The sequence below is a fragment of the Schistosoma mansoni genome, chromosome 3, assembly GCF_000237925.1.
Source record: "Schistosoma mansoni strain Puerto Rico chromosome 3, complete genome".
Classification (NCBI taxonomy): domain Eukaryota; kingdom Metazoa; phylum Platyhelminthes; class Trematoda; order Strigeidida; family Schistosomatidae; genus Schistosoma; species Schistosoma mansoni.
In genome coordinates, this window is record NC_031497.1 from 21501227 (window position 1) to 21516120 (window position 14894).

The following is a 14894-nucleotide window of genomic DNA, read 5'->3' on the forward strand; positions in this document are numbered from 1 at the left end:
AAGAAACTTCTAACAATAATTACTTTTTACTTTTTAGCGGATTTACTTAAACCAATGAAAGAAATTACATTTCATGGAACAGTGTATAACATCAAACAGAGAAAAGATAATCAGAGTTCAGTTAGTTCATTAAAAAATTATTAATCATTATAAATTGACTTCAATACAACTTCTAATTAGAGTATTCATGAGAAACAGAACAAAAAACATACTAATATAAAATTAAAATTAAACTTACAATTTTTGTACAGCTAAACCACGACGACCAGATAATGGGGAACCTTCACTTAGATTTCCAAGTGATAAACGTGATGAACCATTTAATGTTAATTTTAAACTATCTATTCTTTTACGAGGTGGATCAGCTATTATTAATAAAAGAAAAAAAATAAACAAGTCCAGCGGAAGAAATGAATATTTAATGGTTGTTGGAAGAATAAAATTATAAAATTTAATAGTAATCATATGGTTTAATTAGATTTAAACTTTATTTACTACTTATAAGCTAACTAATATTATAATACAAGCAATAATATTGATCTATACATGAAGTAGGTGCATACATCAGTTGATATTTAGTAAGATCATAAAAAACACGACAACTTATAGACTCAATATGAGACTACGACGACAATCTATATGTATATATATACTCTAATATGATAGCTAATGTCCATAAACCCAATGGACATTAATAATTTTGAATATCGATCGTAAACAGAGTGGAATAACTTTCTTTACCACATTCAAAACTTAACCCCTACATGTGTAACCATAAAATTAGAACAAATACATCGAAATATTTTCGAGTGAATGGACGAAATGATTCATAAACTGTCCATACTCAGACGATAAAAGGGGAATGAGCAAAACAAAATATTTATGGTAGTACTGATAAAGAAAAATCAGTAGTTTAGTAGTCTGATAAGCATATATGAAAAACAAACAAACACCAAAAGTAAAAAAAATATGATTTACCAATTAACTTACAGGTTTATCGATATGCATTTTGTTCATATCGGTTTATCAGATAACTAGTACGAGAACTAAGTACTGAAGTATTTAAGTCCAAGAATTATGTCTATTAAATATTAATCACTTAAGTCAACCATATTAATGTAAATGACATAAAACAAATCCTGTCCACAAATAATAATAATAATAACTATTATTATTATCCTACGAGATAAGGAGCAAACCTTAGAAAATAAGATCTAAGTGTTTAATAAAGCATCAATATTTATTGTGATGGATTCATGATCCTATTATTGCCTGTTTGGAAAGGCATATAAACGGATCATATAATTACGTCATTTACAAGGTGGTCAGTGAACAAAAGGTCTAGTGAATAATCTGTATCAAGGATGTTTATATACATAATTTTGTTTACTGTACAGTTAGTATTTATTCATCTGAAGCCACATTTTTAAAGCCTTGACATAAATCTTTAAATCATAGGTCGCAGGCAAATCATGTCAAAATACAAACCCACTTATGAAAATATCAAGTTCCAAAAATGAAGCTGGTTGAATATGCTATTGTTCAAGGTAACTGACCATAAAACCTACACACATTTTACGGCTAAGACCCTTAACTTTCAGAGATCATAGAGGATTACGGAGTGAAATATTAAAACTTAAAATAAAGATTTGTAAAACATTGATTTGCTATTTTACACCTTATTTAACTCATCCACCAAGTAATTGAGTATAAAGCACAGTCTGAGTGAGAAGGCTAATGATACTCGGCAGTTGCCTGACCTGAAATAAGTGGAGTATGGTTCGTATCTGGATCTCAGTAGTTGAAATTCGAATCCTTTACCCAATAAGCTACCGCTTCAAATTATTTCCCATGACAGGAATCGACACCAGTTATTGTTTACTTGTCAAATTAACAGCTAATAATGGCAATAACACCTAACACATTCTTATATATCATCGTATTCTTTTGACAGATTCAAAAGCAATCATAGAATGATTACATGATAGCTACTCTTTAAAATTAGAGAAAGAATCTACGGATCATGTATAACATAAAATGATTAATGAATGGATTACAGAATAAAATTAATTGAGTGAAAAAATGTTTTGAGCAATTTGTTAGACAAAAAATAATGTAATAGTTATATATAGTTAGACAATTTAAAGACTTGAAAGTCAAAGTCAGTGAAAAAAATAGAATATAAGGACAAAGCCTTTTAACTGATAAACAGCGAGCATACTTTTGAACCTTGTTATGAACTATAAAAACGTTGGATGAGACTATGATATGCCCAGAAAATGAATTCAGAAGTATCATTAAACAAGATGTTAGCGTATGCATTTCAACATATTTCTCCAGATATTACACTTTCTCTTGAAAGGATGTACAGCTAACGACAGTAACTATGTTTGATAAAACTAAATAAGCCATCGGTAACAAAAAATAAAATAATCGAGTCGAAATAGTCAACTGACAAAACCAAGAATAAAAAATTACTGAAAAGAACATTGTTTCATTAATTGTGCAGAAGTGTAGTATTATAATCTTAACATTAATAACACATACACAGTAGGGAAATGACAACAGTATATGGTTACCTTTTGCAGAACCTAGGCTTTCTACACGAGTCACAAAATAATCATTATTTGAGTTTATAGCATTGTGATGAATCGACAAATAATTAATGACAAGTGAAATACACCGAAATTGAAGAGAAGACAATTGACATTGAACAGTAGAGTAGAAGGATGACGATAAGAAGTAAACACGTATGCAGATGTGATTTTATGTCAACATCACCATCATCATCATCGTTAGTAATGGGTAGAGAGGTGACACAGCCAAACGAATGATTATTAGATTGCAAGGCATAATTTTTTATTATTGGTAAGTTAATTTGTTTGTCAATTTCATTGTGAAATACAAAAAAAAGAACACAGAACACAAAAATAAAAGTGAAACTCAACAAAAATAATTTATCAAATGAACAATAAACAATGCACCATGTTTTTCTAATTAAGCAAACTCAACAAAAGAAAAAGACCACTAATAACATTGTGTAACTAATGCATAAAACATTTTAACAAAAACAATGTTATATGCATATTATCGAATCCACTCAATGGTTCAAAACATGATTGATTTAAAGAAGGAACAAAATATGAAATTTAAAAAAAAAAGCACGTTACCATGATGAATACAACAGTCATTCATCAGTCAGCCAGTCATATCCGATGTGAAAGCTGTTGTATATATAGATGTATATCAGTTCAAATTGTTATTTCTACATTAGCATAATGCCATGCTAGAATAGTACAAAACAAATTTTCAATAGCTTTACAGAAATAAAACTATGTCTCATTATCACATAAGTGCATGCAATTTAATTTCATGTGTTATGCATAAATGCGAATTATTTATTATTTTGTGGTTATATATTCGAATGGACGGATAATGAAGTGAACAAGAACCCATGAGAGCACAATCGAATGCATTTGACTACAAAATTACAGAATTTCTTAGTAAAATCATACAGTAAATAATTAATTTGCAAAATATCAATCGTCTCAAACTAGAATGTTCCTTCACAAATGTGAATAATTCGTCTCGCACTTCACTGTTCTTTCACTTCCATACTAATCGCTTTCTATTCCCATTTTTTCCCTTTCGATCTTCTCAACCTTCTGCTGCCAGACATGCTATTCCTGACTAGCGTTATATACTACTTATGTCGATATAAGTAGCAAACACCACACAATACAGCCAAATGATTGACAGAAGAAAGTAGAACCAAACTGAACTTCATCTCATCAGACAATATACCCAAAAAAAAACCAAACAACCAATAAATTGTGAAATTAGCATCGGTAGTAAAATTAACATATTTTTTACTGTAATTATTATTATTTCCATTTCTTGATTTTTATTGAAAGTCAATTTATAATAGGGATATACAAATTGGATTGGCTTACGCAACACACTGAGATTTAAACATAAATTATTTATATAATGTTAGGTGTATACTAAGAAAAACAATTTTATTGACTTGTTAAAACTTGATTGTGATTAGTATGGTAATGGTGATAAAATGATCGCTTACTTGGTAGGAGAAATACAAATATAGACGCTTTTAAATTATAAGAAAATAGATGAATAAATCACGATCTAAATTAGACAAAAGAAAAAGGTGATCTATAGTCAGAAAATTATAAATTTGATGGTTTGTTTAAGCTATGAGTTAAAATTCAACACTTTTGTGACTATCTGGATTCAGTAGCGAATTAAGTAACGCGTTGGGTGTTCGAAATGGAAGATAGTGGCTTTGAGTTTCAGTGAAAATATCAACACAGGTAAATGTACATTCAAACAGAACAAATCGCACGTACTGTATTCGTGTTAGCCAATAATTAACTCCGCTTACAAACTTTTGTGATTTATTGGTAATATCGAATCAAAATCACATGCTGAAAGACTGATTAATTGCAGTCCTTACCACCAAAAACGAGAAGATTCAGACGTTTACAACCGAAATATAAGAAGAACACTTATAATATTGGTAGTATTTCAAAAGCGATTTTGCTTTATATACTTGGTCCTGACCCACGACTATTATTGTGACAGCTATTGATGTTAACTAGCTTTGTAAACATTGTGGCACTGATTCATGTATCATTTACTGGATGAATATTTATTCCAGCTAAAGAAACGAATGCACTCTTTGAAATGCAAAAGAAATCATGCAATGCAGCTATTAATTAGTAAAATGCATCAAGTGAAATAAATATAGGATTGAACATCAGCGTATACGAAATGTGATTTGTTTTCGCTTAAACTAGTTGTATTTCTCTATCAGTTTTTTTATAGCCATATAAGTTACTACCGTATAATAGAATCAATTTCACTTTGTTTAACTTAATGATTATATTAGAACAGATAGTTTTCTCGACTAACAAAATTAAGATCATTGGTAAGCATGATATTCTGTGAAGGAATATCTTTTTAATAAATTGATTATCGAGCTGCACAATCGCATATCTGTTTATAATTTTTAGAGGTACTTCTGTAAGGAAATATGAACAATGGATAAACATAACGTGATAGGCTTTTACACTATATGACTTAGTATTATAATCCTTCTGGTTATATCAACATCCTTGTTTCGTATTTTGTAATAAAAATCAATAACCTATTGGTCAATCAGTTTTTAGTTTAGCACAGGGATGCGTTCACCAAGTTGCCATATCACATTAATACAATGAAATGAAATTAACATGATGAATTACACAATAGATCAAAGTAATGTAGAACCGTAAATAATGAGAACCATTGAATATTGGGAATATGTTTCGAAAAAAACAAACAGTGAAAGATATCTATAAAGGAATACTAGGATTCAAGATCGAGAGAAGGATAAATACTGAATGAACCTGTGGTATTTCGGGAGATAGTAACCCATATAATCCGGTTTGCAAACATCGATTACGGTTATCGTGCCAGCCCCAATTAGGTAATTTACATTTATCGATATGGCTCAGATCAATAGTTAATAACTTTATAAACTGATTAGTGAAAAAGTATCATCATAAGTATCATTATTATTATCTAAGTTGGAAGTCTAAAACATGACATTTATAATTTATATTGGAAAATCAAAATAAACGAGAAGATAACATAATGAAGTATGCTAACTAGTAGTACTGGTTTTTGAGAAATGATAAAATCTCACCATCGTTTTTATTGATACACAAGTTTTATTTTCTAGATTACTTATTCGATGTTAACGAATCTGTAAGTAAAGACGGACTGTTATTATTGTTTTTTTGAAATGTGTAAGTCTACTCTAAGTAGGAATATGTTTCTTTTCATCATTCCATTTAGTCTTTTTTTCAAAAATAAAAAAATAATATTTGTGGTTAAAGCAAAAGTCGCGCACGCAAATACATAACACTGATGAAAGCAATCATAGTAATAATAATATCAACAATTACAATATCATGCGAGAATATAATTGAGAATATGCAAAATGAACGTTTGAAACAGATTACTGAATATAAGTATTTCTTTTTTTTTATAAAAAAAAACAAAACAAACACCATCCAAAAAGTTCTATTTAGGAAAACATAACTCAAGCAGAACAGAATGGAATAAAGAAATCGAATGAAATGTATGTACATATGTGTGTATACTGAATTGAGATAAGAATGATGATATGACTGAATTATTAAACACTCAGATGAATGAATGTAGGTAGTCAGTGAATCCGAAAAAACGATTAACCATGTTTAAATGGTAACAGGATGGACAAGATAGAAGATATTGGATAAATACAAAGTAAGCATAGAAATGTACAAGCCATAGTATTAATTTCAATGAAGTTTAGTTTTCGGAACTTAAAATTAGGAATAAAAATGTTTAATTAAATTTAATTAACTTCATATATTCAAAGATATTTTTTATAAATAAAACAAACATGAAATCGAATACCAATTATATTCATATGTTAATGTTGTAGTTCATGGCCTCGGTGATCATAAACAAGCAAGTCTCATGAATATTAATTATACTCTTCATAAAAGCTCTGAGTTAAACTTGTTCCTGACGTAAACATTCGAGTTTACCAGATGTGATTCTACGATGTCAAAATAGAATTTATAAACTTACTAACAAGTGATATATATATATATATATATATATATATATATATATATATACTGGCGAGACTATAATTTATGGACGAACCAATCAGGTATAAGATAACGGGTCTCAGATTTCGGTTCGAAATTCACCCATCCATTTGGATAAATAAAGTTTTGGCATTATGACGTGTCAGTTCGTGATGAGAACCCTAAGTATAATTTCTAACCTTAACCATGAACTGTAAATCATAATTCGAACTCCTCACGCTAGCGTCCCTCAAAAGTCGTCCATAAATTATAGTCTCACCTATATACTTATTGTCTACATGATTAAACTTTGTTCTGAAATTTTAAAAAGTATACTTGTATAACTCAGTCAGAGAGTTCAATAAATGCCGACAAAACCCTGAAATCTTTAGTAGGATATTAACGGTCTATGGATGCCTGGAACCTTCAGAGAGAATATTTCACTCCTGTAAAGTAATTTAAAGTGGACTGATGGGGAATAAAATTTCCTTTAATTATGAAGAAGGGCATTTTGTTTGTGTCAAAGGTACTGTAATTTGATAAACTCCAAAAGAGCACTTTTATATGAACCCATATTTCGCTAGTCAATAAACTAAAAAGCCTGATGAGACTCTTAGGATAAGTGAACTGACCGGTGTGTTAAACGTGTTCACTTTTTATTGTAATAGTAGTCCTAAAAAAAAAGTTTATATAAACGCAGAGATAGAGAGGGAAAGATAAAAAGAAAGTCACCACAAAAATTCTCCTAAATATGCTGTTTCTTAGTTTTTGAAAAACGTAAAATAAATTTTCTGTGTAAATCTCTCGAGAAGCATGATGTACTAAATACGTACAAAAATGTGTGATACTATATTTCTACGTTGAGAAATAAAAATATCAAAGTAACCTTGGGAATTATATCATAAAATCGAGTCATGAACAATCGTATCATTCCACAGTTTGAAGTAATATTTGATGAATGAACTAAGGAAGATGAATTAAAGAATAAACTGAACTAAGTAATAAATTACTAGTGTATTCAGTTAATGATAGTAATATTTCAGTCTTCCTGAATTCTATAATAGAGAAGATAGTGATAATGAAACAAAATCTGTTACTTTGATCAGTAAAAAAAGCGAAATATTAAAGTTTTATGGGAAACCAGTGAGATAAATTACAAAACATAAAGATCATACATCCTGATGAAATATCTGATTAAATATGATAATAATATAATTAAACTGATCCAAGGTGCTGAAAATGTATAAAACACTGAAGAGATCTGTTCCGTTAAACATGTGCCAATCAATGACTGGTAGTAGTTGGGAAAGGGAACGATTTTTCTTTTCGCCAAAAATCAAATCTCCACAGACACAAATCATTTGGAACATCGAAGGACTAGTTGACTGCAATAATCTGATACAATGTAGGCATAACTTAAAATCTGACGAATTAATGTTTTTGTTTTTGGCTTACGTAACTCTGAATTCTTGGTTGTTTTTTATTTTCCTTCTAATTTGATAATAGAATAGATATGACAGCTGGTGTGAAAATGCTATGCATTGTCAATTGAACAATCATATGAAAAACTTCCACATACATTTGGATAATAAATATTTACCAAAATGTTCAGTAGCAAATATAAATAAAAGAATTTTCGTCGGAAAGTAAGTTTTAAAAAACTCCTAGGTGAGGCAATTTGCTTTGTAGAAAGGTCTCTCTCTCTATATATATATATATATACTTGTATATATCTTTTGAAAGGTGTTTTGAATTAAATTGGTATCATGGTCTACAATAGTTTGAAAGGACAACTAATAACTCAGTTCTACCTTTCACATGGATTTACATAATTAATAAGAAAATAATACTTGATTTGTAATTTATAATAATAATTATAATTTATAATTTAATAACATCGAATGATCGTCGCACTATACTTAAAGGCGTTTGGATTTTGGATTTAAGGATTGAAGCCCGACCTAGTGACGCTAATCGTGAGGTGTTCGCCGCAAAATATGATGGTCTTATGTTTGATCTCCAGATGGTCGTGGGCGGACACTAAGAATCCAACTGTTGCTGCTACCTTGACATGATGGTCGGACTAGTCTATCGGGATAAACAAATCGAGCTATACTGGCTGCAACAATCGTTCCTCAAGATCCTGTCATTCCAGAGAGGTCGGTTGAAAAGCGGTAAGACTAAGAGCAGCAAACCCATGGTCCGAGGACGAAGTTGTACTGCTGACTGTACAGAGTTGTGACGGAAGTAAGGTGCTTTCTTCAGACAACCAGCATAACAGCGATGCTGTCTTCCCACAAGGAGGGGTGGGGTCAGGGAAGGTCGACAATAAAAATGCACACCTCGTCTTATCCCTCGGATATCTGTCTCTTCGGCTGTAAGGTCTCAACAAGTACGGAGCTAACACAAAAATTACTCTCGAGAAGGTCGTATGTGACCGACCTCAAGCAGTTGTCCATTGGGCACTGCGGTCACACTCTCAGGTCATTAAGATCACTTCTGATCCAATTTCTTTTTTAGGTACCTCCAGAAGAACTCCTAAACGGTGTGGGCAACCGGGAAGTGAAAGCCACTCTCATACCTCTAACAGCACTCAAGATCACTGTATCCATAATCAATCTCACTCTTCAATTCCTATTATTCCTCCTACATCAACTTCCAACACTAAACTTCCTCCTCAAATGTCACCATGGCCAACGACTCTAGTGCGCAAAATACTATCCCAAGTCTACTGAAACGTCTCTCCAAACTATACATTGGAACCTTCAATGTACGCACCCTAAGTCAAATCGCCCAGCAGGTATACTTGGCTAAGACCCTAGGATCTCGTACCATTGATGTATGCAGTGTCTCCGAAATACTCATACAGGATCTCAGTGTGGTCATTCACTTGACCTCACCTCGCCAAAACGTAGAGCCGACAAGATACACTCTAAACGGTACCGTAAGAACTCGGAAGGATAAAGACACACGTCGTTACCTTTTCGTCGTTTCCCCATGCGCTATCACTGACTGTAGCCCGGATGGAGTGGAAAGTGGACTTTGCAGAAAGCTTTCTGAACTTCTTCAAAAAGCTAAACACTCAGACATGGTTTGTTTGCACCTCACTGGACACAAAAAAACCACATTACGAAGACTCATTAGAGTTGAACTCAGTGACGAGAAAGACAAAAGTAGATTCCAGGAACAACTGAAGTCACATTTAGGCAGTTCTGATAAAGAGGCTGACCCAGATGTTTCTTGGAAAGATATACAAACAGCTGTGGAAACAACAGCGACACCTATTAGTGATTTCAACCAAAAGGTCATGAAAACCAGTGGATTTCAGTCACATATATTGCACTAACAGATTCTCGTAACCTCATTCTATCAGGCTCCGAACACGATGAAGAGTGTAAACAAATCAGATCTAGGTTGATCAAAAGTCTACGGAATGACCGTGAGCAGTGGTGGGCAACGAAAGCAAAAGAGATGGAAAAGACAGTGAGGTTGTAGGTAACACCATACAACATTTCAGACTAATAAAAGAAATTGGAATTAAGAATTCAAGTGTAAGTGAGACAATCTCGGAAAAAGACGACACTCTTATCTGCTCAGGGTCGAGAGGTTTAGATTGATGAGCGGAACATTTTAAGTAGCAGTTCAGCTAGCCTTCAGCTACTCTACAACTACCCATCATTTCCAAACAGTTTGAATGGAACATTGATTTAGGTCCCCTTACTCTAGCTGAAGTTCAAAAGGCTATAGCTAGTCTGAAACGAGGAAGAGCAGATCGATTGGCTCCAGAGGTCTTTGAGTATAGTGGTCCAATTTTAGGGATTATGTTGACTAATACTTTAACTAAAATCTGGGAACTCAATGTGATCCAATCTAACTAGTCTCAATCACTTATTGTCCCAATATATAAGAAGGGGTCAAAATCATCTGTCATCACCATAGAGGGATTAGTTTGACTAATATAGCATCTAAAACACCAGCTTCAAAAATGATCCAGGGCCTAACAAAGACTTGTGAATTGCAAACATGAGAAAAGCAGGCTGGCTTCAGATCTGATCGTGGCTGTGTTGACCACATATTCACTATTCGTCAGGTTTTAGAACACAGGCATGCTTATCGGCGTTACACAATAACAGTTTTTCTTGACTCTGTAGACCGAGAGGTTCTGAGGCAGTGTCTGTCATTGAATGGTGTACCTCAGAAGCACATGAACCTTGTGAAGGCTTTTTACTCGAACACTATCAGTCGAATGAGAGCTTATGGCGAACTGTCATCTGATTTCGCAACCTCGATTAAAAAAGATGAGTATACTGCTCGGCAGTTTGTTCAGTTTTACTTAACGGCTGCGAAACGTTACTATTAAGGGCATAGGATACTCCCACGTTACTAGTATTTAATGACAGGTGTCTTAGAAATATTTCTTGCATCTTCTGGGACCGATGTATATGTGCGCCTGGTCCTACGTTGTAGCTGACTGACTGAGTAGTGAGCTTAAGCGCAGGGTATTAGAGAAAGATGGGGGTTGTAAATCTCCATTGACTGAGATGGTTGGGCCACGTGTTACGTATACCTGAACACCGATTACCACGACCCGCTATGTTGACTAGTATTGGGGATGGTTGGTAGAGAGTTAGGGGAGGCCAAAACAAAACGTGGCATCAGTGCTTGAAGTCACTAATTTCTGGTGTGAACCATTTTGGTAGATGCAGACTACTTGCTTGGGGTCCGCGTGACTATCGTAAACAATGGTTGGAGACTGTATGACATGGCTCAGAATCGACCATAATGTCGTCAGTGTGTACACTCATTGAATGCCCTTAAACCGTGAGATTAAAATTGCTTTATATCATTCTTCCTACCAACTAATTCTTTCTTCCTGTAGCCCTCAAATGCCCTGGTACGGCCGAGAGTGAGGAGAGTATGCTCCCCCTCTCGAAATGCTCTCACATGGCCACGCGTATATAACCTCTGCCAGGGAAGTCCTACCCACTGCCTTCTCGTGGCACTACTGGCACCCGGGCAGTATCACAGCCCTTACACAAATCAAAGGAGATTTGTGCGGCGCATATATATCTGGTGCTTCCTTGTACCAATATTTATGTGCTTAAATAAATAAAATAAAATATCCTTATATATAATTTTTTTTATATATTACCAGCATTAAATTAACTACTTCTATAAATTTGGTCTTCATCATGTTGTGCTAATGAGGTTATGGCAACTTAGACCGATGTATATATGTACCCGGTCCTACGTTTTAGCTGACTGATTGACTGAACACTTAAAAGTTGCATAGTAGAACAAAATGGCAGTCCATTGCCATATAGTACCTAAAATGTGATCGATCTCTGACGAATACAACCTATGATAACATAGTATATTGAATATGATTTTAATTATGAATGACATTCAATCATTAATTACATATTGCAACTATTTAATTCATATTATCAAGGCTGTTTTAGAGGTGCATAGTATGAAACCTCATTCTGTATCCACGTGACTGTTTTAATGATTGTCTATGTGACTGTTAATAAAGGTATGGAAACAACTTTATCAACATATAATAATAATAAGTGGTAGTAATAATAATAAATAATTATGATAAAGGGTAAACAAAGGGTAAACAGTGATATTTTAATTTCTGAATATGGTCGTTTTCTATATTGTAGATCTTATTATATTTAGTCAATTGGAATAAAAATTCGAAAGTTTGTTGATTATTAATTGATAATGAATTAGAAGTGAATTAGAAGTTAAAAATAACTCAGATGTACTTTTAGGTATGTTGAACTTTAAAAGATAAGTTAATAAATACTTATTATGAATAAGGTATATATTTAATGACCGTAACTTTCACATGCTTTATTGAACTCGGTAAATAGATAAATTTAGGTTATGAAAATCTAAATTTGTGAAATGTAGGGTACATTAATCTTATCCCTTCTAATGTACTCTTTATTTATGGAAATAAATTTGTTATGTCTATATTTACATTGTTTCGAAATATCGTTTGAAGTTAAGGTCTTTTACTGTCTTGTCATAGCCTTATATTTAGTTTAAACGACGTGTCATTTGTATTTCAAGAATAAATATAAATCCAAAGGGCGTTATTTTGGTAATCAAGAGTGATGATCAACTTGAATACTCGAAACTTCCGAGCAATTATTATTGAGTTTACAGGCGATTTTTCACAATACATCATCCTTTTAATCTTAGCAGCCTTTACGGAAACACTTGACATTTTTTGAAAGTGGTTCAAGTTTTACTTCAGTATTTTATTTCTATAAGTAGTCTAAAATATTTCATGAATTTCCGGAGAGGTTTTCTGGAATTTGATCGAAACGTTGATATCGGGTCTTTACTATTAGTTCATCTGTTGGACTGACCAAGTAGATTCAAGTAATGTTGATGAAAAAAACTAACCAAAATTCAGTCCAAAGTACAACTTATTAACAAGATCATTCAATATGGACTATTTAATTGAGCAACTTTGATTTTACTGAATTCCCAACTTTTAAATATAGTGAATATACACTAATGATTAATTGAAGATCTAATTACATCTGATCATCAATGCAAATTAGACAGTAGAGATGTTTTTGATAGTTCTTTAAGTTCAATGTTTAAAGGTCATCAAATAGTGAGTTGGATAGTCTGAGAATAAGTTAGTCAATGAGTCACTTTATTGACTGTTGTTTCGTAGATTTCCAATCAGAATCTAAACGTCTTTTCTCTCTGTAAAGCTAAAAGCTTACCTGAAGACCCTGTAAACTTAAGGTATAGTATTTAAAAGGAATTCTATTCTACTTTGGGGATGGAAATGTTTTATTTAGGTTGTTAAGGTGATGGAAAAAAAAGAACTCAGTTAGTTACCTTAAAATTTGAAATACATTTAACCTAGATTATAAATTATGAAAAAGAAATATTCATGTCAAAAGCAAATTACACTTAAAACTAAAATAAATGAAACGACAACACATAGGGTCAAAAGTTTTCGAGTCAAGAAATTAATGCAAATATCGGTATTTAGCAATGAAGAAGAAATTCAGTATGGAGTGATAAACAAACGAACTAATATGACAGCATATAGACATTTGTATTTAAGGTCACACACAGTGATTTAAACTTAATCTGACCTTAGTTTAACTCAACAGTTAACTAACTATTTAAGAAGGCCTTTTGATATTTTGTATCTGTCATATGAAGATTATCAGATCGATATATATTCGAAGCTTTTTCATCATCAATTATTCCCTTGGGTTTTCAAATTAGGAATAGACTCGTGAATACTACAATAAGCTATCATCATTAACCAAAGAGCAACGATCAGTGGTTAACAGGTATGAGTTTTAAATAAATGTTTATTAATGTTATTTAAATTTAAGAACTTTCAACAGTATAAGGATGCAATTATCTACAAAGTTTAACTAAACAACTTGAATGTTTCGCGCCGAAAACTAATGATCATGAATCAATCTGTTAAGATACTAACAGCTTGAACTGAAAAAGAAATATAGTGTAAATGTAAGAGAACTAGATGAAGGAAGAGAAAGATGGAGAGGATTGTGCAACCGTTGTTAAAACTCAATTGAATAAAAGTACACATTTAATATTTCAATTTTTGATTAAATCCAAGAGTTCACATTTTCAGTTTCAACAAGAGGTGAGGTGATTAAATGGCTTTACCATTCAGCGCTCCTAAAGTTAAATTAATTAGTTCGTTCATTAAGTCACATTCTGTTGTGCGCGGACAGTAGTCAATTTAATGTACTATCTGAGAATTCATTATAGCTAAGATTTATATACATTCATTGTGTTAAAAAAATTTTACAAATTCATTTTTGTATTGGTTTTTTGAATCTTCTCATTGAAGTTTAGGACAGCGATTGATAAGTCACTTATTAGCATTTGTGCATCCTGTGTAGATTGCCTCAATATTGCTTTGTATCACAAGCATTACAAGCAAAGATGGATGGTGGCTAGCAGTGGAATTCAGGATGCACATTTCATCCTATTTTCGACTTGTCAGTTGGATGTGCCTGTATCCCTGGTACTAGGTTCGAGTCCCGGATTGGACATCAACTCTGGGGTGCAGGTACACTGAAACTTCTCCACAGTTCATTTTAGAGATAGTAATCATCGTTGTAAATAAAAATACATATGTGACTGTTGTTCTAAAGTAAGAAAACACTTAAAGAGAACTAACTTTGTTTTCAGCAACAACAATCTGATATATATATATATATATTG

At 32.4% G+C, this 14894-nt stretch overlaps 1 protein-coding gene across 2 annotated transcripts in view; it reads right to left on the reverse strand.

Moving 5' to 3' along the window:
- Positions 1–14894, reverse strand: part of Smp_134910.1 (serine/threonine kinase) — a gene marked incomplete at both ends in the record, with an annotated part of 87501 nt that overhangs the window by 22307 nt on the left and 50300 nt on the right. For both annotated transcript variants that reach the window (XM_018799628.1, XM_018799629.1), the window contains one exon: positions 239–365. In XM_018799628.1, the coding sequence (XP_018651398.1) occupies positions 239–365 (127 nt within the window). The remainder of the gene's footprint in view (positions 1–238; positions 366–14894) is intronic.